Source organism: Aaosphaeria arxii (genome assembly GCF_010015735.1).
Source record: "Aaosphaeria arxii CBS 175.79 unplaced genomic scaffold BU24scaffold_7, whole genome shotgun sequence".
NCBI classification, from domain to species: Eukaryota; Fungi; Ascomycota; class Dothideomycetes; order Pleosporales; genus Aaosphaeria; species Aaosphaeria arxii.
Genome location: NW_022983480.1, coordinates 892397 through 915233, shown reverse-complemented (window position 1 = coordinate 915233; position 22837 = coordinate 892397). Strand labels below are relative to the sequence as shown.

Here is a 22837-nt window from a genome sequence, read left to right as displayed (position 1 = left end):
TGAACCCCAGCACTTTGGGACTAATTTTGGAGGCGGGGTGGTGGTTATTCGGACTACAATTCTCACCTGTTTATGCCCTCCACGGGACTCGGTTATGAATAGGCAATGGTTAGCATTTCCAAGTTAGGATCACTGCCCTGATTCAGAGTGTGTTGCGGGTAGTTTGCCAAGCTGAGGACCACATACCTCTATCCCTGAACAGAATCGAATTTGAGCTCACTTCAGTTTGGAGGAATTGAATCCATAGTTATGGTGGGGTCAAAACTTTCATTGTAATTTGAGGAACAATTCGGCATATTCGTGTCTTGCCATGTTTGCCCTTGAACAGATGACTCTATGCATACCAAGCTTGTCTACTATCTGCAGAACCATTATCTGTGAGGGCCTATTGCAATCATGCTATTGATAATTTACGATCACACGCGCGCGTCCCAAGTTCAGGACTCGTCTGAATTGAGTCTCCGGATCACCCTCCCTCTGTAACGCAACCCGAACAGCAGGAAGATATATCCCTCCTGTTAGGTACCTGTGGGTAATCTTTGTATCCAGAATTGGTCCGAGTTTGCTTATATTGCTTTTCACATAGTGACCAGTTCCTTCAAAGTCCCACTCCAACGATACGATCGACCCAGTTGATGGTGGCGCCTCGGCATACACCTTGAACGTTACTTTGTCACCTACGTGAACCTCTGCGCGTGACCTTCCATTGACAGTCAGTTCAACAACTGGCTGAAATCCATAACGCGCCTTGGCTGTTGCCGGAAGTATTATCTGGCCATCTTGTACTGTATACTGCGTGTCTTTGGGAGGAGGTTTGCCTTCTTCTACCCAGGCGCTCAAATCATTCAGCATCTGCTCGTAGCTACTCGTCCAGTCAATGACTCGACCTGTCTGATCCGCGGGGATAGGGCCCATGTGGTGATCTGCATGCTCTTCGTAGTACAGCCGATAATGGTTGCTGAAACGATCGCCGAGGGCTCGTTGAACTTGGTTCCGGTACCAATCGGCGTGCCATGGGAATGCGTCATAGTCCTGAAGATTATCGATTACAATTATCTTGCCCGTGACATTTCCAGTATGGGTCCCACCGCCACTAGATGCTCTGGCGATTCCCGGTCCCAGAGTTAAAGAACGCTGGGGGTAGTGAGGCCGCCCGTCTGCATCTCGAAGAAAGTCATAACCATAAAAGTCCCTGCTCTCGGGCACTTGATGGCGGTAGTAGCTGTGAATAGCGAGATACCATCTATTGTTGATGTACAATTGTGAACCATTCGTAATTGACGCCACCACTGTTGTATTACTCTCCGGATGTATAACTACTTCGTTAGTTTGTAAGTCCAAAGCGCCAGTAAAATAGCCTTGTTGATCGCCGTTCGCGGATATGACATTGAATTCAAGGCCATTGGTATCGATACTCGATGGAGTATCATTAAGTGCGATTGCGACCGGAGCATGAATTTGGCTTTGAGTGATATGCTGCACTGTGGCATTGAATTCAATCAGACTATTTCGGAAGATATCGCCAAGAGAGGATTGTTTTGTGCCTAGATATCCAGGTTGCGTCCAAAAGTCGTTCGAAAAAGTTGGATCCGCAGCTCGAATGTTGGGTACTGCTATCAATCGGAGAACATCCCAAAGCCCAGTACCGCCCGGATATGATTGATTCCGAAATACGCCGTCGAAGTTCTCCAATGACGAAAGTGGTAGACCCAGAGCGGAAACTTCCTTCAACGCTGCCCGCTCCACGTTGTTGAGGACGCTGAACGGGTCACCACTGCCACCTGGGCTGACAGCATCGATGAGTTGATTTTTCTTCTTTCCCAGCACAAGTGATCCGAAAGCACGGATGCACCAGTTATTCGGGATGCTTATCGGTATTGCCTGGATTAAGATAACTGCCCCATCCCAAACGCCGATTGTGTTCTCCATAGCTGCAACTGTGGTGTAAGAGCCGCCACTTCCTCCGTACAAATACCCGTGGATCTGGCGGGATGAAGACTCCTGGTAGTAAGCCCGCGCAATTTCGCGCGAAAATTTTGCAAGGGCCGCATCGGCGCGATATCCTTGAGTTCCAGCCGCTTGCACTGTATAGGCGCCGCTATCAGCTCCAAAAGCAATTGCACGGGAACTTGCGGTCGAATTCTGCGAAGGATAGGTCAGTTGGAAAAAATGACCTTTCCAAGACGACTTCTTGGGAAGATAAATGCTGAAATCAACATTGGTTCCATTAAAGTGGCCGGCGATTCTGTGATAGTGTGTCGAACCGCTCCCCTTTTCCTCGAGGTCGATGACTGGACTACCATAAAGAGGATCAGTGCAATCTGTGGTGATCTGTAAAGGTCCGTTTGGGTTTAGGGCTACGCAATCGGCTGCTGAGATGGGTGCGGCTAGTGAAGATATGAGGACTGCAAAGGAGATACATTGCAAAGTCGTCTGCCTGTCCATTGATTATAGTAAGTTTCCCGTTCCTTTCTCTTCATTTTGCAGGTACGGGCGACGGATACGAACATTTTTATTTTGCCCAAGTGCTCTATAAAGTGGGCTTGAATGATGACTTCAATGAAGGAAGTTAATCAACCCGCTTCTCTTGTCTTCTAACCTTATTATATACTTGCACTTACGCCTGGCATAGGAAATACACACACTCATCTTGCCTTATTTTGATGCACTGGGCATTCAGGGCATTCAGCCATCCGAGCAGTATTTGTCCGAACTTGGAAATCTGGCTGTTGCACTTGATGACGAGTATACAGTGTAGAAGGCGCTCGCAAGAACAACTACAATACAAGTGCCCAGGCACACGCTACCTGAGTAGGTAATTAGGCCCAGGTTCTATCTGGCGCTTATGCAGGTAATGTGGGGTGCATCCATCATTTCAACCAGTGAGCGAATTTTCGCTTTCGCAAGCGTCTGGGGCACACCAGCCAAGCAAAGACCATATTATTCCTTGCGGGTACACGGGGTCGTATTCTACAATAGGGTATCATGAGCGGTTTGCTCACGTCTGTGCATCGTTTACATGGAAATTGACACATGATACGGAGTACTCCCTTCAAGCTTGTACGGTAGTTTCTTTCCCCGGAATTTGATTAACATCTGGGGTAACTACATGTTCATGGATAAGTTGCGAGGTTTAGGGAAATCACAATGTGGAGTCATACGGTTGTATCACACTTTCGTTTACAACTATGATCCCATATTCGCTTTTCTTTTACGATAATTCAAACGACAATATGACCAGACCCCGTGAGTAGAAGTTTCGCTCTTTAAGGAGAATTCGAAAATGCGGCCCTTTCACTGAGTGAGCCCGAGCTTTATCCACTCTGATGATGTATGTACAGCCTGTGATCTTCTGCCTTTAAGTTGGCTGTTCAAAGTCCGAAGAACAACTCGTTTATATGCCACTAGCGGTGGCGTGCCGTTGTCCTTCACTTCTAGGATTAAATGATACGAGTGTCCAACTTTCGTAGGTTCTCCACTCAACATGTCCACCGCACATACCCCTGGGAGAGGAGCTGTGATTTCTACAATGCTTCCAGTACGTTGCGATCCTATATCCCTCATGTCGATGTCCGGAATTTGTTGGGGTATTAGTCCAGTAGCAACAGAAACTTCTTTATATTGGAACCACCGAAACGTCAACTCATTGTTATCCGGATCGTAGGATTCTGAAGCGTCGAGCGTTACCGTTTCACCCGCTTCTACATCTATCTCCAGATGTTCGGAGCCATCGCTCCCGTTTACGATTACTACTGGGGCATGATTAGCTTTGGAAATATTGTCAGTCAGTGTCCACTGCAGTCGCGCTGCAAAGTCGTTTTGGTAAGCGTCCCTCCATCTCCAGATCGTGGCAAAGTTGGACGTGTACGACCTATACGTAAAGCATGATCAGTACACATTCAGATCGAATGCTCACATTAGAATACAAGCTCACCTCCCATCTAAACCGAACACTGTATCCGTCGTATCAGCGTAATGCCTTCCTGCCAACGCCAAATCCACAGGATCATATCGCCCTCCCCAGCTGCCCCATTCTGGATGTTCGGGTGCACTCAGTCCGTTTTGGATGAGATACAAGAAGGTTGGAGTATCGCCCTCCATGATGAATTCCAAGTCCGGGTATTTCTGCCCCAGTGGACCTAGTTGTATATTTTCTCTTAGCCATTGTTTTGATACCTTGGTAGTATCTGCTCCCCCTCGATCCACATCCCCAGATATCCCCATCCACGTTGCACAGGAATACTGGCTCCAACCATGAATGGAGCAGATGTACAGGATCTGTGGAAATTGAATTCGAATCCACAAACCGGTATCATCCTGGTCGGAAATTGCATAAACTCGTAACTTTGAGTAGAATGTGGTGCAATCTTCGCTGGACCGACTGGCTCGTACATGTTGAAGCGCTTGAGCAAGCACATTCGTGCCTCCCCAACAGAGAATCCATAGTGGTTCTTCGGACTCATCAACCCTTTCAATCAGCAGGTTTGTGCCTTCGCTCAGGGCGACACCTGGCTCCAGTGCAAGTTTGCCGTAGACCTCCGGGCCAGACTTGACAAGGGCGAGAAGATGCGATGCATCTGGGTATGCATTGTCCGAGTGAACGTGCTTGTTCAAATTGTGAACCACTTTTCCAAAACCCTCAATGATAGACTCCATATCCTGCGGGCAGGTGCGGTTCTTCATGTGTGTAGATGTGCATGCTACCAGCCCTCTGGTGTCTAGTTCGTTGGCGTATAATAAGTATCGGACGAGGGATTCTGCGTCATCTGGTTCATTTGAAATGTCTGAAATGATGAAAGTGCGCGGTCTGCTTTTGTACAACCGAAACCTTTTAGGATCCGTCATGGCTTGATGTTAGGTGACTGTGCGAAAAGGAAAAAGCAAACGAGATAAAGCTGCCCAAAAGATATAGAAAGCATATGCAACAAAAGCTTAAGAATGTTGCGGGCAAAGGTCGATACTGAAATCTTGTCAGAGGACTTTCCACATGCTTTCATGATCCGGAGTGGGAACGCATAGGCACTCGGATGTAATTTGACCGATAAAGCGAAAACTGACCTTTATGGATGCTACATGAGGCGCCTAAGATTACTCAGTTCGTAATATCGTCATAATGTTGTTGTAGTTGTTATGACAATGCCCAGTTTGCCAAGCAGGATTAGCGCATCAGACGAGCGGGATGGGGTAAACTATGAATGATATATTAGTTCAGAACCGGCTTAAAACGTGGAGAGCAATCCGAGAAACCTCGAATTTTCGCATTCTCGTAACATCAACTTGCGCCCCAAAGCAGACAATCTGAGCGACCATCTGATCAATGGCATCATTTGCTGTAATCACAAGATGCAAATGACCCTTGTCTCCTCGAGGAAAGGACACCGAAAGTCAAGGCACGGCTGCATTTGTTGCAAGAGCCGGAGGGTGAAATGTGACGAGGCCAGACCTTCATGCGCCAACTGTATACGCTTTGGGATCCCTTGCCATTTCCCAAATGCAGGAGGAAATGATCAGACCGCTGCTAACAGAGGTAGCCAGGGAATCGGGTTGAAATTGCAGCCGCCTCCACAACTGCCTGGAATCCGTGAGCGTGGGCGAGGTCGACCTCGGCGCAATTGGGCCGCTCTTTTCCACACTGTCGATTCCAGAGAGGTAGCCATCGTATCCCATGTCCCTCATGCTCTCCAATTACAACCTCAGCAGGACCTCTCATTGAATAGTACACAGGCTGAGCTACTCCATCAATTCATCCTCTTTACAGGGCCCAGTCTTGCAGGCACCGACAGCCGCGATGATCCTATTGCCCACTTTTGGTCACACAACGCTCCGAGGCTTGGGCTTGCGACACCTTCTATTCTATATTTATCTTGTTCACTGTCAGCCTATCACCTTATACATCTTGGAACCGGAGACGAAAGGTCACATTGCCGCTATCGTTCTCTTGCCCAGCTTTACAGTGCACGCGGTCTAGCAGAATTAAACAAGGAGCTTCCCCACATAAACAACCAGAATTGCGGGGCGCTCTACGTTTCTGCCGTGCTTTTCTGTCTCAACACCTTTGCTGCGGGTCCAACGAGCCTGAGCGACTTACTCATTTGCGATTCAGGTGGAGGCACAAGTGGACGGTGGATGTCCTTAGCCACTGGCGTACGGCTCATTCGGTCGACCTTTGCACCTTCTATATTATTTTCAGGGCTCACGAAACCCCTGGATTCCGGAGAACCCCCTGAAGATTCCCTCCCGACTTGCGCTGTCGAAGGATTCCGGAGAATTGACTGGATGTCTTCTCTGGATAAACTTTGTGAATTTGTTACGTCCAACCAAACCAACACTGAGCGTACATCTACCTGCCTCTCTGCTCTTAAAGGCGTGAGGAACATATATGAAGCTACGTATGGTAACGAATGTGGTATCAATACCGGCTCAGCTATACAGAAAATGGTTCTCATTTGGCTGTACTTTATGAATGACGAATTTGTCACACTTGTACGAAAAGCGGATATGAAGGCGCTACTTGTGCTGGCGTACTATGCGCCGTTGCTCAATACAATAAGCAGAGCTTGGTTCTTGGATGGTTGGGCGAAGCATCTTATAGGTAAGCCTAATTGGAATCATTCATCATGTAGAGATATTTTCTAACAATGTGCCCGTAAAGATTCAGTACTTATTATAATCCCAGAAGAATATCGACGTTGGCTCGAATGGCCCATGAAAGTCGAAGAATCGATCAGATGCGTTGTCACTTAGTCATAACATGGGCTCTCATCGCGAAGCATATAATGCCAAATGTAAATCTTTATGTCGAACTTCGTATAGAAAACGTTTCGAAATAAGACCTCTTAAATACAGCTCAAGGTGCGTAAACTCACTGTAGCATACATAGCTTGGCATAGGCACACCACGAACAATTCGGTGGAAATCAAAGCGTCCGGTGCAGAAAGATCCGAGACCCTGTAGAAGATGCAGGGATAACTGATTCGGTTGAGATCCGACTACGTAGGCAATAGTCAGCGATCGTGGCAGTAGGACGGCTAAAGTGATGGTAGCGGGGCTGACCAGGGTGAATCGAGATGTACTCACATGCATCCCCTTGTCGCTATTGAGTCGTACAATCTAGCGCCGCAATAGATGCGGCATCAGTTCATGCTTGGCTACCTGTTTAAATGCATAGACATATATGGACTTCAAATGCTGTGGAAAAGACAAACACTGAGTATCCTCAATCTCGTTGCCTCATTGTCATAGAAGGACAATTCATTCTCTTAATAGTCAGAAAACATGACAGCGGCAATGTTCAGTAATGCTGGGATTGAGGATATCATCTCAAAACTAGACCTGGATGAGAAGGTTGAGCTGCTTACTGGGGCAGGTCGATGTGCTCTCCAAGGTAATGAGCGACTTGGAATCCCGGTTATACATGTAAGTTGGGTATTATTAGAAAACGTTCAGCATGTCAATAACCTGCTAGACATCTGATGGGCCTCACGGGCTTCGCGGTGCCAATTTCTTCAATCCGGTAGGTGATGGTGACCAGACCCTACACAGATACGCATGCTAAATCAAGACAGGTCCCTGGTGTCCAATTCCCCTCAGCAACTGCCATGGGGGCTACATTCGACATAGATCTCCTGCGCAAGATTGGACAAACACTGGGCGACGAAGCCATAGCAAAGGGGAAACACATTGCACTTGCTCCTACTGTTTGTCTCCAGCGTTCCCCTCTCATCGGTCGAGGATTTGAGGCCTTTGGAGAGGATCCAATTCTGAGCGGGATACTAGGCGGACACTACATTGCTGGAATCCAGGACCGACGCGTCGCGGCTTGCATCAAGCACTACGCAGCACACGATCAGTCAGCCAATTCTATCGAAGACGATGTAATAATGACTGAACGGACTCTACGCGAATTACACCTACTACCATTCCAGACGGCTATGAAAATTTGCCCTCCCTGGGCCTTCATGACATCATACAATAAAGTGAATGGGGTTCACGCAAGTGAGAGTCCATTTTTGATTCAACAAGTCCTACGTAAAGAATGGAGGTTCGATGGCCTAGTCATGAGTGACTGGTGGGGAACATACAGTACATCCGAATCTATGAATGCAGGCATGGACCTAGAAATGCCTGGCCCCACGGTTTGGAGAGGGAAAGCTCTGAAGTATGCCGTAGAATGTCGCAAGGTCCGTATCGTGCGTATAGATGACGCTGTGCGAAACGTTCTCAATATCGTTGCCAAAACACATACCACGCAAGTACCCAAAGAAGATGGAAACAACGATACCCCTGAGAATCGTGCGATTGCCAGAAAGGTCGCATCCGACTCGATAGTTCTTCTTAAAAACGACAATGGCGTTCTACCGCTGAGTATTGACGCCAAAAAGAAGATCGGGCTGATTGGTGACCACTTCAAAACCCCTGCCACAGGCGGTGGTGGCAGCTCTGAAGCTACTCCATACTATGTCAGCACTCCATACGATGCTATTGTGGGGTTGGTGGGTGCTGAATTGATTGAAACCGGGATCGGTGCCTATTCGCATCGGTTCACACCTCTTTTGACAACCGAGTTACGTCAGCCAAATTCTGGAAAGCCAGGTCTCTTTGTTGAGCTCTTTTCCGTTAATCCTGATGAGACAGACTCCCCAGAAGTGCTGTGGAGCGCCGAAACGCGCAGAAGCCTCCTTCAATTTACTGACAGTCTTCCAAAACACCTTCCGGATCAGCATTTCGTTCGAATACGGACGACCTTTACCTCTCCCAAGACCACCAAATATCGTTTCGGGCTCAGTGCCTTTGGCAAGGTTGTCATGCGAATTGATGGCAGGCAAGTCATCGACTTATGGACTAACCACCCGGAGAAAACTGAAACAACGCCTGTCTTCAATGCTTTCTCAATGGAGCGATTCTACGATGTAGATGTCACGCAAGGAGAAAGCCTAGAGATCTGTATTGTTCTCTCGAATGTGTTTACTGGCCCTGTTGTTGGTATTGCCCCCGCAGGTGGAATCCGACTCGGTGGATGTGAGGTACTGGACGAGGACAAGTCCATCAATGATGCGGTAGCCCTTGCTAAAAGCGTTGATATTCCCATCGTGATGACTGGAATTAGCTCCGATTATGAGATGGAGAGCGCAGATCGTACGCATCTCGCACTGCCAAATAGGGTGGATGAACTGATCGAACGAGTTGTCTCCGCAAACTCCAACACGGTAAGTGTATTACCAAACATGTCTGCAATAGTCATAGCTGACTATCATTCTTTAGATCGTAATTATTCAGTCTGGACTCCCAGTTACTATGCCGTGGGTATCCAAAGTCAATACTCTGCTCCATGCTTGGTATGGAGGGCAGGAGACCGGGAATGGAATTGCAGATGTTCTCTTTGGGAAAGTCAATCCCTCAGGCCGACTTTCAGTCACGTTTCCAAAGAGACTCGAAGACACTCCTGCATTTCTCAACTTTGGAAAGACCGATCGTGAGGTTGTTTATGGCGAAGGTGTATTCGTGGGTTACAGGTACTACGTAAGTAAAACTTTATGATCTTGTGAAGTACGCTAATCGTGTATAACCATAGGAAAAATTGCGCACCCAACCCCTCTTTTATTTTGGGTATGGACTTTCATACACCCAGTTCCAGTACTCAAACCTAGTGGTGCCTGACATTTTTGAGCCACAACCGGAATACAAACTTCCGATTTTGGTTGATGTCACAAATATTGGCAATTGCTACGGCTCCGAAGTCATTCAAGTATACGTGTTTGATGTCAAATGTTCGGTCCAGCGGCCGAGGAAAGAGCTCAAAGCTTTCCACAAGATTGGGCTGAAGAGAGGCGAATCGCGCACCGCTCGCCTGGAATTAGACAGATCGACTCTGGCATTTTGGTCTGAAGAAGATAACAAGTGGAAGGCAGAGGCTGGAGTCTTCCAAGTGATTATATCTAGGAGCGCAGACCCCACTGCCGAGGAGCTGGTAGCCAGCTTCGAATTACCGCGAAGTATGCTTTGGAACGGGCTTTGATCGACAAAAGAACAAACGTAGGAATTGAATAACTTCATAAATGCATAAACTATCCGAGTCTGTTTATTCCATATGAAAGGCACCCTACCTTGTCTACAGTGATGCTTTTGGTTCTTTTTGTTTGTATTTTCTGACACCAGCCAATATATCTTGTTTCTTGAATGGTTACTCTCTAAACCCTCAATCTGATGCCGAAAAGTCCGCCTACATTCTGAAATGGCACACCAGGAGAAAGATTGTGGCCATAAATTTGTCTCCCGTTATTATGAAGCCCATCGTTCCACCAGGCTCCTCTATTCGCTCGGTCTAATCGAACACGAGCCTGTTATCTCTTCTCAAATTGCAAACGCCGGAAATTTCTACAAGTTCACCACCGGCTGTACTGTGTTGTAGAGTCAAGTAAATGGATCCTGGCAGCATTGTATGATGGCAAGAAAGTGAAGGAGTCTAGATGCTGTCGGCTGAAAGCTGGCCCGAACGCGAAAAGAAAGCTGAATGCGAAAATTCGGGATTTGATCACCGAGGGCCCTATTACACGCAAGCCATCTGATCTTTGTATCTACCGGCTTGGCAGGCTACATTAACCTGGTGTAAACTTTGCTGTTGAGTGATTTTTCCTACTCAACTCTGAATTGGTTTTAGCAAGTTGCCACTAAGTGTGGTGCTAAGAGACACACCCAGGTGCATTACATGAGTCGAAACCCCAGAAAATCCCCGCATTTTCAGCCATCAACGGCTCTGGAGTAGTATTGTGGCGTCGACTGTAGTATGGAGGCGGAAATCTCGTGTAAACATTAAACGGTGTTAGTATTCTCCAGGGAATTCCTTCCGCTGCTTTGAAACTCATAAGTTCGAGGTTATTCTGCAAAAGTTCCAATATTTGTCTTCTCCTGGCATTCCTCAGAATTCGCTCACTTTTGTTGGCACCGATAATCTCTTTCTCCCAAACAAACCATGGCTACTCAGCAGAAGCCAGCAGATATAATTGAACACCATGAGGCTGTAGACGAAGCAGCCGGGGCTGAGCATGAAGACCTTGCCCTCGATGCCGAAGCCAAAGGTCAAGGTCTTACTGGTTACGAACACTTGACTGCGTGGGAGACGATCAAGGCATTTAAAATAAATACGTTGATCTGTTTTCTCACATCGATCAGTGCAGCGACGGATGGTTATCAAATTGCGTACGTTATTAATCTTGGTATATCCGTTTTCTAACAAATGACTATCCAGAATGGTTGGGAACATCATTGCCAATAAAGGATTTATTAAGCAGTTTGGTAATAAGCTTAATTCAGAGGGAGAGGTCACGCTTGCCGCATCAACGTTGAGCACCTTTAACGCGCTTGCGTCTGTCGGTCAGATTGTAGGCATGACCACAATTCCTTTCGTATCCAGCCGTTTCGGTAGAAAAGGCGCAATGTTTCATTACTGGTACGTAGTAGAGGATGTACGGAACCCTATACTGGGAGTTTATGTGTTTTCCACACACACACACACACACACACACACACAAACACAATGTCCTTCTGTTTTCTCCCTGGTGCTGACCATTACTCTCTAGGGTTATACTCGCTTTGAGTGTCATAGTCGAATGCGTTGCCAGAAACTGGAAGGTATGGGTTGTCGCAAAATTCCTCGGCGGCATTGGTGTTGGCTCTATGCAGTCGACCTTGCCTATCTACATTGCTGAAATCGCACCCATTCGCGTACGAGGCGTGTTCTTAATGTGTTATAGTTTCTGGTGGATGACCGGCCAATTCTTTGCTCCTATCGCGCTTCAGGTCATGGCTGACAAGAATCCGAACAACTGGTTGACAGCAATTTACACGCAATGGTCTCAGATTGGGCTGATGTTCATTATCTATCTTGGACTCCCCGAATCCCCGCTCTGGTGCATTACGAAAGGCAAAACAGAGAAAGCCAAGCAAATGATTCGATACATCTACAAAGGTGTCGACATCGACGTCGAGCACCAGTACAGGCTGATGGAACTTGTTGTACAGCATGAGCGTGCAGAAGCTGCCGGACGAACAGAAAAATGGTGGGCCATCTTCAAGGGCCGGGACGGTTTCCGGACAATCGTTGCATGTTGGACTTTGATGACCCAGCAGTTCATTGGTCTTGGAGTTTTCCTCAGCTTTGCGAGTTACTTCTTTCTACAGGCTGGTCTTGAAGATCCGTTCAAAGTTGTCTGTATCACTTCGGGCATCAACATTGCCGCCGTTGTTGTGACAATGTACTTGGCCGACACGACCGGCCGTCGGTCCTTGGCTTGTATAGGTACGACGATATGCTGGTTAATGAATGTCGCTGTTGGTATTCTCAGTGTGGTACCGAAGAATAAGGCGACCAATAATCTTGTTGTGGTATTCGCTGTTTTCTGGAGTAGGTCTCACAGCTCGAGGTGGTACTCGTAACTAACATCATCCACAGACATCGGCTTGATGGCCAATGGTGCCACTGGATGGGCTTACATTGGCGAGATATCATCCCAAAGGCTCCGACCATACACTGCGGGCTTTGCAGCCGCCTCCTCATGTGTCATTGGCGTTATCATGAGCGTTCTTGTGCCCTATATGATTACTGAAACCGAATGGAACTGGAGTCTGAAGACATGTAAGATATCACCATTTTCTGACAGGAGAAATTTGACCTCCCAATAACATTGTGTAACACTTAGGTTGGTTCTTTGCGGGTATCGGCTTCCCTTTCACCCTGGGAATGTGGCTCCTAATCCCGGAGACATCTGGACGCTCCGTTGCTGAGCTTGATGAGCTCTTCGAACGGAGAATCAAGCCATGGAGGTTCCATAAGACCATCACGATGACCGAACGTCTCGCTGGAGCAAATGAGAAAGGATCAGAATAAGTAGCCTTGTAATCGGGTTGCACGGAGTCTACCCGCGTTCCGAATCATTCGCGGTCTCACCCCAATGGGCCAGAATCCGTAATGGTCAAGAGCTGAGGGCGTACGATTTTCGCAGTTGGATGGGTCATAGTTGCATACTCCCTTGGCAAATCTCAGCACTGCTTCCTCTTGGTATGCAAGTATATATGTTCATGTCAATTATCGGCCTCAATTAGTTAAACATGTATGAATGATACTGCAGTATCCATATTTCCAAATTTAAGGACCCAGCGAGGAACCTTGCATAACTTGTAATGTTGTTACGTAGTTCCTAGCTACAAATTGCAAATGCACGTAATCGATGCATGGTAGATTAGATACCCAACCTAGGTGCTGCTGTATATGAATAATGTGATAAGTTATGATTGATCAGGTATATCAAGAATCTTCATATTAGATATTTTATTAAAGATATTGATAGTTATAAACGCCGAAATATTCTCTAGTTGAAATGTCCTTCGTGGAAGAAAATACGGGGTAGTGAAGAAGCCCACTTTGGTGTTCCCCCGAAGCGCGTAGAAGTATACTAATTTGATATAGCTTATTCGCATATTTTTCGCATTTGATTGCTTTAGTTACGATTCGAGTTCTCAGGGCTTGATAACTTGGCATCTTGCTCCAATGCAATTCGCACGGAATCTTGGATGGCCAGACTAACTAAGAGGATATGGCGGCGCTAAACTGGTGATCCGCACCCACCAAAATACCAATGCGAGAATACAATCCACAGATCCTAGCGATTGGACCTACGGTACCATGTATATGAGGTCCATCAAACACTAGACGGATTCCATAATTTGTTCCCATCCCTAGTTCCTACTTTCCGAGTCAAGTGTTCGCTTCACGTTATGCCGAGTTGGCGAGACATCCATCATACGAACATGCATTTCGTTGGTTGGAATAGCCTAATACATCCGACTTTTGCCATTATTTAAACGAATTGATCTTAAATATGTACACAAGGACTGGAATTTCTATCATCTAATTATCTATCATCGACACCATTATTGAAATCACATCATGTCAAACCTCGTCCTTGTGCTCCCTCCCACATTCGAACATCATTACTCGGGAATCGGTATATCTACCAATGCACCACGAATATCCTGGCGCTTCCGGAGTACCAGTGCAGATGTTGGCACTTGGAATCAAAAGTCGGTTGAGATACAAGCATTCAAAGGCCATGGAATACCTGTCTCAGTATACCATTATGATTCTCCAAAGTCGGTCCTGGTGCCTTGGCCGTTTGAGCCTCTCGAATCTAGGCAGATAGTTCAAGTGAGGGTTCGCGCCATTGGAGGACGAGATGACCAATATCATCAAACTGAGTGGTCGCCTTGGTCGACCGTTGAGGCTGGCTTGCTGGAACGAGATTGCTGGGAAGCACAAATGATCACTTCATTAAACGTCGAAAAGTCGAACGGCATGGCTGTGAGACCAATCCGAGTCCGCAGGCTATTTAATCTTCCGAACGATTCTGGCGCCATAGTCAAGGCCCGCATCTATTCTACTGCTTTTGGGGTATATCAAGCACATCTGAACGGTTCCATTGTTGGCGATCACATAATGTCACCTGGATGGACAAGCTACCATCACAGAATTTGCTACCAAGTCTTTGATGTGACAAATCTGCTCCGGCCAGGCCGGTCAAATGTTCTCGGTTTCGAGGTAGCGGAAGGGTGGTACGCAGGCCGCATTGGTTGGGGTACCAAGGCGACTTACGGCACTACTATCGGTATATTTGCGCAGTTAGAGGTCAAATTCGAGAGCGGTACAAAGTTCATTCTGGCTACTAATCAAGGGTGGGAATCTTGCCCCAGTCCTCTTATTAGAAGCCAGATATACGATGGCGAGACATATAGCGCGATGGAAGATGATCTAGGATGGAGTAGCCCCGACGGCCTTAGTGCTATTGACAGTGAATGGACTGCGGTGCGAATGCTGGAAGAACCGCGGACGACATTCATCTCTTCGGACGCTCCACCTATCAGAATCACCGAAAAGATTGCGCCTACCCGCATAATCTCATCCCCAACTGGAAAAACAATACTTGACTTTGGACAGAATCTCGTTGGTAAATTGCACATCAAATCTCTCAATGGCCCGGCTGGCCATAGACTCAAATTCACTCACGCTGAAGTGCTAGAGAACGAGGAGTTAGGCACTCGGCCTCTTAGGAGCGCAATGTGCTTGGATGAAATAGTGACTTCTGGTCAATGTATCAAGGACTGGACTCCTAAATTTACATTCCATGGATTTCGCTACGTGCAGATTGAAGGCTGGACTGCTGAAGCTGGAGTTTCTCCACCACTGGACTTGAATGCCATCACCGCTCTTGTTACTCATAGCGATATGGAACGTACGGGGACTTTCGAATGCTCTCATCCCTTAGTCAATAAGCTGCACCAAAATATCGTCTGGAGCATGCGCGGAAACTTCTTCTCAATCCCAACTGACTGTCCTCAGCGCGACGAGCGACTGGGATGGACTGGAGATATACAGGTTTTTGCTCCCACAGCGAACTTCTTGTATAATACTACCGGATTCTTGAGTTCCTGGCTACAGGATCTTGCTGTTGAGCAGAAAGGCCGTGGTGGAGTGCCCCCTCTTGTTGTTCCAAATGTTTTGGACTCAGTCTACCCTGTAGTTCCTCAAGCAATATGGGGCGATGCTGCGGTGTTAACGCCATGGGATGTTTATACTGCATCAGGAGATCTAGAGATTCTACGGAATCAGTACGAGAGTATGATGCTCTGGGTCGATTCTGGCATACGCCGCAATTCGGATGGATTGTGGGTAGACGATCTTTGGCAGCTTGGTGACTGGCTGGATCCAAAGGCACCACCGAATGAGCCAGGAGATGCTCGAACTAGTGCAGTTATGGTGTCAGACGCCTATCTTGTCCATGTAACGTTCAAGATAGCTGAGATTGCCACACTGGTTGGAAACCATCGCGACTCCACGTCCTATTACGCAACGGCTGAACATCTCAAAAAGGCGTTCCACCATAAGTATGTGGCCCCGTCTGGTTTTCTAGTAAGCGACACCCAAACAGCATTATCTCTGGCTATTGTCTTCCATCTGTATGATAGTCCGTTGCAGCTAGAAGCTGCTGGTAACCGTCTGGAGCACCTGGTACGTATCAGCAAATTCCGAGTCGCGACTGGCTTCGTTGGCACATCTATCATACTACATGCTCTCACCTTGGTGGGCCGCGAGCAAGTCGCATACCGTATGCTGCAGGAGAAAAGACTGCCCTCTTGGCTCTATCCGGTCACTATGGGTGCGACTACTGTGTGGGAACGATGGGACAGCCTTCTGCCGGATGGGTCCATTAACCCTGGCGAGATGACCAGCTTCAATCACTATGCACTGGGATCCGTTGCTGATTGGCTTCATACCGTAGTGGGTGGCATTCGCCCAAAAGAGGCGGGCTGGAAGAGTTTCTTTGTGGCTCCACGACCAGGAGGTACTATTCGAAATGCCAAAGTTACGTATGAGAGCCCATATGGCCGCATTGAGTGCAGTTGGTTTCTCAAGGAAGCAGGCGAAGCTCGCCGGTTCGAGTTAAATGTATTAGTGCCGCCTAACTCTGAGGCCTGGGTGATGTTACCTGACACTGTACGAGAGGAATCGGATAAACATGTTATCGTAGGAAGCGGGTCGCACACGTTCTTTTGCGATTTGTCGGCAAAGGACTGGCCTTTGACAGCTATCAAGACTTACCTTTGGGAAAATGGTGATGGAGAAGTTGTATAGTTATAGTACATAAAAACATCTACTCTGGTACCAATAGCAAGAGAAGCAGGTTATAAGCCCACTGGATCTCTAACGATCAATCAGTACAAGCAACGCTACGGTCGCCATATTCCAGCTCTCATCCATTGAATGGCATTCCAGCTGGATTCTATCCGAAGCCACCGCGATTGCCTTGGATCTGTACAAGCCGGGGAGTGCTGCATGCTGCATGCGGAGAACTATTGATCATGCACAAAGCTGGCTCTACTGATCGATGTCTCTCGTTCAGCCGCACAGCGTACAAAGCTGGTGCATTGGAAGAAGAGCATAGCAATGAACGGGTTCAAGGTGGGACTCCATGCAATGTTTATGCAACATCCGTTATGGAACGAGGCAAGGTCGTCTTTTGGCCTTTGTGGTGCACGTAATTGAGAGGTGTAACATAGCAGGAGACCAGCATCGGTAGTTTAGCGCTACAATTAGCCGTTGCCACAGCAGGTCGGAAATGACTGGTAGGATCGGTGGTTCGGCACTTGAATGGTTGAATCTAGCCCTTGGCCAGAACAAAATTTGCCGGCATGCCACATTCCAATCCCACGAAACTTTCAGAACATCCCGAGTAGCAATTGATACAAATGATACATAACACATTCAATTGGCGATTCTTTCATCAAACAACTACAACTGCATCGGTGGTTTAGTGGTAAAATTAGCCGTTGCCACGTGATCAATCAATTCACTTCGATTCGATTACAGCAACTTCGGCTAGCCCCGGGTTCGATTCCCGGCCGATGCATTCATTTGATATCTTTTTTGCATGTTTTATTGTATTGTAGGAGTTGTACTGTCATGGAAAGTGTTTTTTTGGCTGTTGGCGGTGATGGTGGCCCGAGCGTCCATATTCGGGCCTCCACCATAGTTATGGAATTCCTTCCCTCTTCAACCAGAAAATAAACGACCAGATGAGCTTATTTGCACCCCTTTTTATCCCATGTGGTATATAGTCCCAGTGCCAACCTGATGCTAACCTGATTCTTTCTATTACTTCTTTGATTGCCTCTTGACGGCACAATGGGTTGGTGAATAAGACGTTCGTTCAAGATGCGTTTGAATGCCTTCAGGTTATCCATCGCGCCCTTGCTTGCTTATGCAAGATAACAATAGGGTAAATAGACATTGACAATGTTCGCCTCTCGGCCACCAAGCAATGGTTTGCGGGATACTCCATGCCAGGGCCAACGTCAATATATGTCAGTCACATCTGTTGGTACGAGTAGATTTCCTCTGGGATCATAGTATAGACGTTTTCAAGAGTATGTACCTGGTTAGATATCTGCCTGCAGACGGAAGAAGCGGTGAAGGCATTGGGTTGGACTATCCAGATTTGACTGAGTCGGTGTACCCTTTGAGCGAGATTCAATATCACTTGTCCGACTCACCTTGGGTACCGATATATAAACTAACTCCTTCCCACAAGTTGCCAAAAATAGCATCTCCTCTTTCTCCTCCTCTCCCTTCTCTTATTTCATCTCTATATCTCCGGTCACCGATATGGACTCGGAAATCCAATTCCCATCTCGTTACTGGTCTCCGGTGCCCATCGATATGCACTGGGACGACCTTCCTATCGTCGACAAAGTCTTGCTATACAAAGACTCTGATTTGCCACAGACACCCCAAGCAGAATAATCTTAAAGGGATGCAGCTCGAAAGTTGGCAAGAGTGATTGCTTTCCATGAGACTGGGGACTTGGACGCATGCTTCGATACGCTTATTGCTGGAAAACATGGGCCCGCAGACTCCAAGCTCTGGACTGACAAGTCCACTGGATATATTGCAACATTTCGAAAACAGACAATCAGCGGCCTGCTCGGTAAATCATCCTGATTTTTCCAATTTGGTATGTGTCGCTGAACAGTCTATGACTATGCAAAAGAGCAACTTCTGACAATGTTTGCAGTCCGCGCAACGGTATTTCAGGACAACATCAGAGTATTAATAGATCAGTACCGTTTCTACTCTATAGCTTTGTCTTTCGAAGTACCCGGCGAAAGACCATTACATCGGCGACGCCGCGAAAGAAAGATCCTGGAGTTCGAACAGGCTTGCACAGACATATCGACATCCATGCACCAGCAGAATGTTTAGCTCATGGAGGATGCAGAAAGGTTACTCAAAGATTGGATTTCTAAACATCCCAGCGCAACTATGGACAAAAGAGCGAACCTTCGTCGAGTTTATGAGCATTACCGAGCGGTTGTGGAGCGCGGGCCGATCCGCCCAATATACACGAAAGACGATTTTATGGACGCGGATGAAGCACTTGCATCCATCTGAGGAACATATTTGCATCGCAATAAAGAGGAGAAGGCATAAATGTGGATTGATCTCTGGACGCCATATATAAAGGCATGTTGGCTCTGACAATTCAGCACGGCAGTCGATCTTAATATGGAAGACGCTGTTCGTGGGAACTGCGATGACATTGTACTACAATGTTATCTTCCCAGAAGAATTGGAGTACCGCTCTGCCCGCTTAAGTACACGGTTGACGATCAGGCGGACTCAAGTACACGACGGCTTCCTTAACACGTCGAGGCGACTTTTCTCTGCCCCTACGTATGGCACATGGAAAGATGTGCCCATCATGCCCGATCCTGACCGTCCTTCTCGCAAACGGACATACTCTGACATGGCCGGGCAGGATGCGCCTGCTTAGTGGTCAAATGTATCAGGAGAGTGCCAGGACGATCGAGGAGAGATTGGCTAGGAACCCTGAGAGATTCAAGGCCTTCTCAACTGGCCTTTCAAGAAGATTGATTATGTCAATTTCCTATTGAGTTTATTTCACGTAGGGATCCGCAGATCGAGGGATGGCTTGTGGCGTCTCTTATCTACTATAGACGTTATGTGGAGTGATTCAAGCCATTCAGATGATAGTTTACTTGATGAATTACAGAAATTTTATTGATCAAATAAGACGTTTGTCCCATGTTTAGATCCATGAAATCTGCTCGGTGATAGTCCCAATGCGCCTGCTGATTAGTAGTTCACGGCAAGCAACCACGCAGCAACTTTTGGCATAGTAAATAATTACTGCGCAGCATTCGTAGCATCAACCTAAATTGAGACATTGAAGATCTGGTGTTCTCTGATCGGAATGTCATGATAGCTTGCTTGCTCGATGTTGGAGCCCGTGAAACCTGAACATTCACCCATGCACTCCAACGGACTCTGCTAGAATTTTGAAACGTCTGACTTAGCCTTAGAGATCTCATGTTGTGCTACGGCTACCTAACCTACATACTATAGCCTCATCGGCCATTACTCATCTGCGATTCATAGGAATATGACCATAAGGTGTAACGATTCGATCGGACAGTCCTGTTCTCTACGTTTCATAATTCTTCAACACATGACTTGCACAATATGCACATCCACCTTTTCAACCCAATTATAGAGCGGTTGAATTGTTTAACGGATCTTCCATTAGTCCTTTCATTAAATGTTACTCTGGTTCTTGAATCTCATCTATTTCCTTGTCAAGTATTTTATTTCCTTATCGATTCTCTTTTTGGAGTTACTAGAGTTTAACTTTCGGAGTTTTATTCACTCAATCCTTTCGTTATTTTTCTGGAATTTACATTTACTTTTGTTTTTAACTCTGTCTTCTCTTTTTCTGTGGTTTATAGGTTTCGTCTAATCGAAGATGTGAAAGGATACTTGGAAGAGTTTGCGGATGGTACCTTTCGTTCTCACCCTCACTCTCACTTCCACTCTCACCCAGCTTAACTGAAATGTGGTGCGTGCACCAAAGTACTTTAAACCAACAATTCAAAGATAAACCTTTGACTTCTTTCCCGAACAACACAATCCTACCCTCTCATATCAAAAGATCCAAGCCGCAATCACTCTCATACCCGACATAAAAAATCCGCAAGCATGCCCCGCAAGGAAAACCATAATTTCAAGCGCTGACCCTCTCATCAATCTAGCGACCGCTGTCAGCTCTTTGCATCATATCATTCTTCCCATTGATGTTTCCGCATCAGCACTTATTACCCTATTCTATACTTGGATGGGTTTTTCTATTATTATCCTGCTATAGGCAATTTTGTTTTTTGGGACGGGAATAACAATGCCTCAATCGGCGGACATCGGCTTCGTTGTGACGCTTTGTCCAACCTGCCTGATCGGGTAAGTGTTGGGGAATAGTGTCGATTGCAGCCAAGATTCTTCACTTAATTTTGGCGGTCTTCACTGTTCTTCACAGCGCACGTGACGATTCGTATTAAGGCACTTGTGGTTCGTTACGAGTGAGTAGGAAAAGTCCAAAATCCCAGAGTCCGCGAAGAAGGCGAAGGAGACCAAGGACAAGCTAAAAGCGGCGTGTGAGCCGCGATTCCAATACACGGTCAGTATTATTGAACATCTTGAAGATTAGCTCTAACGATTGTAAGTAATTGATGTGGATGTGATAGAGCGCAAGGACGAGAGCGAGGACGAGCACACTACCGCAGGACTCGCCCAGAAGGAAGAAGAGTAACAATGAGCAAAGGAGGAATAATAGAAGGAGGTGAGATAAGAAGAGCAAAGGCTACAGCAAGAAGAATGGAGCTGGCGTGGGGTTGAAGCCAAAGTGACGATGATAAACCACATCATGGTGGTATTCAAAGAAATCTGAGAATAAATCCCAACAAACATTGAGACCTTTTTTCCTTGTTCAGGTGTTCCAATGCAACAATCAAATCGCATTAGACCAAGTGATTGCTATTGCTTAGAAATTTTTAGTGCATGACATCGCGGGGAGGGGTTTATTAGTGTGCGGCAGGAAATTGTCCGATGGTACGAGGAGTTAAAGTCCGCGACAACCTCCTACTTTCCAAAATCTATAATTAAATAAATAAATAAATAGTTCAATTTATAGTGCTATCTGGTTCCCTTTCGGGTCTATGAACAATTCCCCTACGTTATTGTGTCTAGTAGGGCAAACGGGATGCCTCTAATAGGGGAGGTATCTAAAAACCCCTACTTCCTACATGTCCCTAGGTGCCTTCTGCTCACGCTTCTTCCTGCTATTGTACTGTGTTGCCATGTGAGGGCTTGGCGGAGTTTAGGTTGGCGTTTCGTGGGCTTTGTGGAATGGCGCCCACTTCTCCATGTCGACTCCTTCGTCTTCCTTTGCAATGCGGAAGTATTCCAGCACGTGTGTGTCCAGGAGCCATCTACCCGCCATCCAGGCGGTGTCTTTGCTTGTCAAGAGACGGTCCGTCCTAGTAGTACCTGCTCGTTCGAGCAGTTTTAGCCTCGCGTGAGAGGTGTCCTTGTAGTAGTCTCTTAAGTGGGTGAGTGTCTGTCTATTATGCTCGCAGGTGCATGTGGGTAGTATGTCTGGTACCCCAGCGTTCGCTAGCCATACCCTGGTACCGAGTACTTCTGTGCGTAGGAGAAGAATAGACGTTGCCACGTGCTTTGGTGCATTATCATACAGGTGGAGTGGCTGGCTTTCCCATGGGTCCTTCCATGTGGGTGCGGTGCGGTGGGGCTTGCGCCTTTCCGCCTCCCACCTGTCTCTCCATTGCTCGGTATGCTCATCTCCTATTTCCTTGACGGCTTGGATCTGTCCGTCCCGTCGTTCTTGTCTTTGCGTGGCTCGGCGTCGCTCTATGATCTTGTCTCCTCTCTCCCGCATGCTGTCTATGGGGGCATTTGGTTGGGCCGTGTGTTTGGTTGGTCGGCCTCTACCCCGTCTGCCCTTTGGAGTGGTCGCCGCTGCCCATATCGAGGCCAGTGTTTCTCGGATTTGTGCTGTGACTGGGTGGTGAGCTGTCTTGACAGCTCGTTGCATGGCTATTGTTTGAAGGTATATGTCTATTGGTGGCGTGCCGCTTTCCTTTTCGATGGCAGCGATGGGGGTTCGTTTATACGCCCCCAGCACCTTCCTGAGGCATTTGTTCTGGGTCGTCGTGAGAGGTTTGGTCTTTGATTCTGCTATGTTTTCTCCTTTGTCGTTTACGGCCCATATCTGGGCACCATATGTCATTGTGGGCCTGGCCACTGCGAAGTATAGCAGCCTGGATTTGCGTACTGATGGGCCCCATGTCGACGCTGTGATCCTCGCCAGTGATTTGAATGCGGCCTCTCCCTTCACAGCTGCCCTGGCTATGTGGTCTTTCC

The 22837-nt window shown here is 47.2% G+C and overlaps 7 protein-coding genes and 1 non-coding gene across 8 annotated transcripts; 5 read left to right on the top strand and 3 right to left on the bottom strand.

Moving 5' to 3' along the window:
- Positions 1 to 399: 399 nt before the first annotated feature.
- BU24DRAFT_484461 (uncharacterized protein) lies at positions 400 to 2445 on the bottom strand (the record flags this gene model as incomplete). The annotated part of the gene is made up of 1 exon (XM_033533344.1): positions 400 to 2445. The coding sequence occupies one exon, from the start codon at positions 2443 to 2445 to the stop codon at positions 400 to 402; it is 2046 nt and encodes a 681-aa protein (XP_033381073.1).
- An 849-nt stretch (positions 2446 to 3294) lies between these two features.
- Positions 3295 to 4845, bottom strand: BU24DRAFT_395849 (DUF1593-domain-containing protein; the record flags this gene model as incomplete). Its single annotated transcript, XM_033525273.1, has 2 exons — positions 3295 to 3871; positions 3935 to 4845. 2 exons carry the CDS (start codon positions 4843 to 4845, stop codon positions 3295 to 3297), a joined length of 1488 nt encoding a protein of 495 aa, XP_033381072.1.
- Positions 4846 to 5245: 400 nt separating this feature from the next.
- BU24DRAFT_453089 (uncharacterized protein) lies at positions 5246 to 6744 on the top strand (the record flags this gene model as incomplete). The annotated part of the gene is made up of 2 exons (XM_033531237.1): positions 5246 to 6592; positions 6677 to 6744. The coding sequence occupies exons 1-2, from the start codon at positions 5344 to 5346 to the stop codon at positions 6742 to 6744; spliced, it is 1317 nt and encodes a 438-aa protein (XP_033381071.1). The 5' UTR covers positions 5246 to 5343.
- Positions 6745 to 7275: 531 nt separating this feature from the next.
- BU24DRAFT_494684 (glycoside hydrolase family 3 protein) lies at positions 7276 to 10015 on the top strand (the record flags this gene model as incomplete). Its single annotated transcript, XM_033534074.1, has 5 exons — positions 7276 to 7416; positions 7466 to 7513; positions 7566 to 9206; positions 9262 to 9519; positions 9572 to 10015. The coding sequence occupies 5 exons, from the start codon at positions 7276 to 7278 to the stop codon at positions 10013 to 10015; spliced, it is 2532 nt and encodes an 843-aa protein (XP_033381070.1).
- An 852-nt stretch (positions 10016 to 10867) lies between these two features.
- On the top strand, positions 10868 to 12911 carry BU24DRAFT_484448 (MFS general substrate transporter). Its single transcript, XM_033533343.1, has 5 exons — positions 10868 to 11196; positions 11246 to 11446; positions 11577 to 12400; positions 12449 to 12631; positions 12696 to 12911. Exons 1-5 carry the CDS (start codon positions 10970 to 10972, stop codon positions 12881 to 12883), a joined length of 1623 nt encoding a protein of 540 aa, XP_033381069.1. The 5' UTR covers positions 10868 to 10969; the 3' UTR covers positions 12884 to 12911.
- A 1031-nt stretch (positions 12912 to 13942) lies between these two features.
- BU24DRAFT_494683 (glycoside hydrolase family 78 protein) lies at positions 13943 to 16810 on the top strand (the record flags this gene model as incomplete). The annotated part of the gene is made up of 2 exons (XM_033534073.1): positions 13943 to 16661; positions 16719 to 16810. The coding sequence occupies 2 exons, from the start codon at positions 13943 to 13945 to the stop codon at positions 16808 to 16810; spliced, it is 2811 nt and encodes a 936-aa protein (XP_033381068.1).
- Positions 16811 to 17346: 536 nt separating this feature from the next.
- Positions 17347 to 17456, top strand: BU24DRAFT_t69. Its single transcript has one exon. It is a non-coding gene; the product is annotated as a tRNA-Gly (tRNA).
- A 5024-nt stretch (positions 17457 to 22480) lies between these two features.
- BU24DRAFT_425360 (uncharacterized protein) lies at positions 22481 to 22780 on the bottom strand (the record flags this gene model as incomplete). The annotated part of the gene is made up of 1 exon (XM_033528723.1): positions 22481 to 22780. A coding segment is annotated over exon 1 (156 nt), but the record flags the coding sequence as incomplete, so codon positions are not given.
- Positions 22781 to 22837: the final 57 nt, after the last annotated feature.

What these genes read in the sequence shown, in the direction of transcription:
- BU24DRAFT_484448 (XM_033533343.1), top strand. Translation starts at nt 10,970, where the DNA reads ATGGCTACTCAGCAGAAGCCAGCAGATATAATTGAACACCATGAGGCT. An exon ending in ACGGATGGTTATCAAATTGC is followed by an intron (nt 11,197 to 11,245) that starts GTACGTTATTAA and finishes ATGACTATCCAG; the next exon opens with AATGGTTGGGAACATCATTG. An exon ending in GAACTGGAGTCTGAAGACAT is followed by an intron (nt 12,632 to 12,695) that starts GTAAGATATCAC and finishes TGTAACACTTAG; the next exon opens with GTTGGTTCTTTGCGGGTATC.